The sequence below is a fragment of the Setaria viridis genome, chromosome 5 (genome assembly GCF_005286985.2).
Source record: "Setaria viridis chromosome 5, Setaria_viridis_v4.0, whole genome shotgun sequence".
Lineage (NCBI taxonomy): Eukaryota > Viridiplantae > Streptophyta > Magnoliopsida > Poales > Poaceae > Setaria > Setaria viridis.
Window position 1 is genome coordinate 12,599,781 of NC_048267.2, and position 4,628 is coordinate 12,604,408.

The 4,628-nt window shown below is 56.8% G+C and overlaps 1 protein-coding gene across 1 annotated transcript; it reads right to left on the reverse strand.

Annotated features, from left to right (window-relative positions):
• Positions 1-506: 506 nt before the first annotated feature.
• Positions 507-2,841, reverse strand: LOC117854973 (cationic amino acid transporter 5). Its single transcript, XM_034737243.2, has 2 exons — positions 1,231-2,841; positions 507-1,146 (listed from the first exon to the last, which is right to left on the reverse strand). The coding sequence occupies exons 1-2, from the start codon at positions 2,589-2,591 to the stop codon at positions 666-668; spliced, it is 1,842 nt and encodes a 613-aa protein (XP_034593134.1). The 5' UTR covers positions 2,592-2,841; the 3' UTR covers positions 507-665.
• Between the last annotated feature and the right edge of the window lie 1,787 nt (positions 2,842-4,628).

A 4,628-nucleotide genomic window follows, 5' to 3' on the forward strand; every position in this document is an offset into this window, starting at 1 on the left:
CTTGCGGCCACAAGGGGCAGACGGCACCTGAAAAAGAGGTCTCTGGAGATTAACCAAGTTACACAATCTCACACGGTAATTCTATTGGCTATAAGCTATCATATATGTTTTATCGAATTGATTTGTTTCAATTGGAGAAACATGGCAAATAGAAAACAATACCAGCTTCAGCATATGTGAAAGAGATATTGGCACCAAGTTCAAACCATGTTTAATGCACATAACAGACTTGAGATCATGATCTGGTCACAAAAATCATATATAGCAAGTGAAAATGGGTGGTAAAATACCATTAGGTATCACTAAAAGCTTTCCTTTCCCTTTTGTGTACAGCACTATCCAAAGTTCAGTTAGACAGCAAAAGAGCAGTTCTATTGTTGATGTTCATAAAACTGCAGCGAAATGACCACCGTTGCTCGATCACCACCCCGGAGGCACTCCATCGAGTGGAGAGGTAAGTTTAAGCCAGGGATCAGTAACAAGGTCAGTAGTCTGCAACAGAAACGTGCTAAAACATTTCCCATACAGAAGTTGCAGTTCCCAAGAATATTATGCATTGGTTTCTCTTATTTCAGGAGTTATCGTTTGTCAGACACCTGTCAAGCACATTTCTGTTCCTTTTCAATTTACAAAACATCTACAGTCATGGTAAACCTTCCGGTCGATTACCGACCACCGTCTGCCGCATCGGCCTTCTCCACGTCCACCGGGGCCACCTTCTTGACATCGTCGTCGGCGACGTCATCGTCGTCCTCCCCGGCGCACGCGCCGTGCGCGACGTCGTAGGTGGCGTGCAGGCCGACGAGCACGTAGTAGACGAGCATGATGGCGGTGCAGAAGCCGAAGCGGATGAAGGCGTCCTTGCCGAGCGAGCCCATGAGGAAGAGGTTGGTGGCGATGGACAGCGAGGGCATCCACGGCACGAGCGGCACCCCCCACACCTTGGGCGCCCTCGCCGCGGGCACCAGCAGCTGGATGCCCCACGTCCCCGCGACCCACGCCGGCACCAGCACGACGTACCCCTTCCACCGCTCCGGCGACGTACCCCAGTACGCCGCGATGCCCACGGACGACGCGATCACCACCGCCAGCAGCGCCACGAACCGCAGCGCGTGTGTCCGTGTCGTCACGCCTCTCACGTAGTACCTGCACCGTACCCAAAATAAAACTAGTTGGTTTTAGAGTGAAAAAAAAATCACCGCAATGAACAGATAGACAATGGTTACTTACCTGCGGACGAGGAGCGCGGTGGCCATCATCATGAAGATGAAGAGCGTGCTGACGGAGAGCAGGCTGGAGAGCACGTCGAGGCTAGAGAAGAGGGCGATGCAGGAGCTCGCGATGGCGATGAGCGCGGTGGCGTGCACGGGGGTGCCGGTCCTGGGGTGCACGAGCGCGAACACGGGCGGGATGATGTGGCTCCGGGCGATGTGGGTCGTGTACCGGGCCTGACCCAGGGCGCCGACCAGGAGCACTGTGGTCATCCCCTTGAGCGCTCCCAGGGCCACGACATACTGCGCCCAGTGCATCCCCACGTTGGTGAACGCCACGGAGTAGGCCGCGCTCCGGTCGATCGCCGTGTACGGCTGCATCATGCTGAGCACCAGCGCCATGACGCAGTAGATGACCGTGATGACGGACATGGAGCCCAGCAGCCCCAGCGGGATGTCGCGGGACGGGTTCTTGGTCTCCTCCGCCATGGTCGCGATGTTGTCGAACCCGCCGTAGGCGAAGTAGACGATCGCCGCGGCGCGGAACACGCCGGGGACGCCGTGCGGCATGAAGGGCCTGAGGTTGCTGGGCTTGGCGTGGATGAACCCGGCGACGATGACGAAGCCGATGACGAGGACGTGGACGGCGGACGCGACCCAGTTCACGCGGGAGGTGCCCTTGGAGCTCAGCATGGCCAGCGTCGCGGTGACCGCGATCACCACTGCCGCGATGGGGTCCAGCTCGTTGTACCCCTCGGCGAGCGACGACGTGTGGATGCGGAGCGCGCTCGCCGGCTTGTTGATGAGCGACGCGAGGTACGACGTCCAGGAGCGCGCCACCGCCGCCGTGCCGATGATGCTCTCGAGGATGAGGTTGGCGGCGGCGATGAAGGCCGCGACGTCGCCGAGCTCGACGCGGAGGTACGCGAAGGAGCCCCCCGCCACGGGGATCTCGACGGCGAACTCGGTGTAGCAGAACACGGAGAGCATGGCGGAGAGGCCCGAGGCGACGTAGGAGAGCACGATGGCGGGGCCGGCGTGGTCGTGCGCCTCCTGGCCCGTGAGCACGAAGATGCCGGCGCCGATGACGGAGCCAAAGCCGAACCACGTGAGGTCCCACCAGGTGAGGCACCGGCGCATCTCGTTCTCGCTGCGCCGGCGCATGGCCCCGAGCTCGGCGGCGTCCGTGGAGCGCCCCGCGAAGCGGTCCCGGAGGCGGGACGGGGTCGCGCTCAGCGCGCGGCAGTAGGCGCCCCAGCTCGCGAACGACGGCTCCGGGAAGAAGTCGTCCTTGTGCCACCGCCAGTAGCCCCTCGTCGCTCTCGCAGCCTTGCCGGCATCCCCGTTGTGCTCCGGCGAGGACGTCTCGACGGGCGCCATGGCTCGCTGCAGCCTGCGGTGCGATTCACGTACACCACTCGCGCCTTCGTGTGGAGGTGGAGCAGCTAGCGTCCTAGGGAGTGTGGCGAGCTGCAGTCCCGGGCGTGATCCCGTGTAGATATGGGAGTGCGGCGGATGGGTCAACTGATCGGTCTGTGAGCGAGACGTCTTGGCTTGGAGCTTTGCGCACCAAGGCCAAGCAAGAGCTACCTCACGGATCTGCTCCCGTGCCAGGCGCCCACGCCGAGAGCATTTCAGTTAAAAAACCGGCGGCTCAGTTATACAAGGAGCAGCAGGAATATCCCACACGAACCGATTGATTGCAAAAGAAAAGGGGAAGATGAACAAAAGCAGCTGCAGCGTCAGCTGTTGTCGTAGAGTTCGGATTTGGAAGCACGTTCTTGGCTCGTGTATACCCAGCCGAACTGATCGATGCGTCCCGATTTCCTTCTTGTTCCTGGGCAGGTGATGTGCGCTCCGGCTGGCTGATTGCAAACGCTTGCATTGGTCAGTCAGAGTAATGTCTGCACATGTGCGTATACGTACACCTGCTTTCTTTGAACTGATTGCATGCGCTGACTCGCCCGACGACGACCGGTGCAGCGACGAATAGCAACGATATCGATCGGCCGGCTGGCGCGCGAACTCGTTGGAGGGCAGCGCGCGGATCACGCAGGCCGGCATGACGGCAAGCCGAGCTCAGTAGCGCTTGGAAGCACATGCGGGGGCTCGGGAGAAGGCTCCAAACACTCGCCCACCCGCCGTCTCAAGTTGGCGTCGTCCGTCCCGCGGATCACGCGCTCGCTCGCCATCCCATCACATCACATGACGCACGCCGAGCCGTGGAGCGTTGTCTGGCGCGTGCTCCGTATTAATTGTGTGGTCCAGCTTCCCGGCACGCTAGGCCCATCACGGCCGCGTGGACCGCGCGCCCCGGCCGGTTTGCCTGTCCTCGCATAAACTTGTTTGGTCGCGACGGCGACCTGACGATGACGAGGTTGGAATTTTTTTATTTTTATATTTTTTTTTATTTTACCTAAATATATAGTCGAATAAAAAATTTGCAAAAATGAGTTTATACATACCGCCAGTCTTACCGCCGTTTCAACTGGCGGTAGGGGCCTGACACCCCCCTATGCCGGTCCATGCCGCCGTTTCAGCTGGCGGGAGAGCCCTACCGCCATTTCAACCGGCGGCAAGGCCCTCACCACTAAACTGCTGCCGCCGAATTAGTGCGTGCGCGGATCGAGGAACCCCCGTCGGTTGAAACGACGGTAAGGACCCTTACCGCTGGATGAACCGACGGGGGGTTCGCCCCACATAAACAAGCGTCGTGCCCCGTCCTCCTACCAGCACACCAGAGCCCAAACTCGCTCGGTTTACAGAGAGGGGAAGGGGAACCAGAGAGGGCAAGAAGGAAGGAAAGAAAGAGAGGAAAGAAGGAAAATAAGGAAGGAAGGAAAGAAAGAAAGAGAGGAAAGAAGGGGAAGAAGCTATCGTCATCAGGTATGTTTTTCAATCTCGTAATATAGTAGATTTAGAAATATCTGGTGGTTTTAGATGTACAAAAATCTAGATTAGTTAGTATAGTAGATTCAATATTTAGTTCATAGTAAATCTAGCGCAGTATAGTTTGATGCAATTTTAATATTTATATTATACAACCCTAGGATGACAAGGCGTGGAAAAGCTAGGAAACCAAGGTAATCTCAGTGCACGTTATTACGTTAACTGCTAGTCGTATGGTTTAATGTTAGTTGCTTTCGGTTCTTACAACGAAAATGGTAAAGGTGGAGTGGTGTTCCGTTGTCCGGAAATGCCTTCGACCTTTTGCCTCTGCCTAGTGGTGTTTCAGTGCCTATGTGCTTTTGCAGCGATCTTTGCAAGGTAGCCAAGTTCGATGCAGAGGACATGTACATGCAGAGGTACTGGATATGTTCAAACTTTGAGTTTGAGCCTACGCTTCGTCAGCGCTGCATTAACAAGATGGTGAGGAATTGATGTTCTGTAATAATTATTTCATGTCATATGACATCT

What these genes read in the sequence shown, in the direction of transcription:
- LOC117854973 (XM_034737243.2), bottom strand. Translation starts at nt 2,591, where the DNA reads ATGGCGCCCGTCGAGACGTCCTCGCCGGAGCACAACGGGGATGCCGGC. An exon ending in ACCGCGCTCCTCGTCCGCAG is followed by an intron (nt 1,147 to 1,230) that starts GTAAGTAACCAT and finishes GGTACGGTGCAG; the next exon opens with GTACTACGTGAGAGGCGTGA.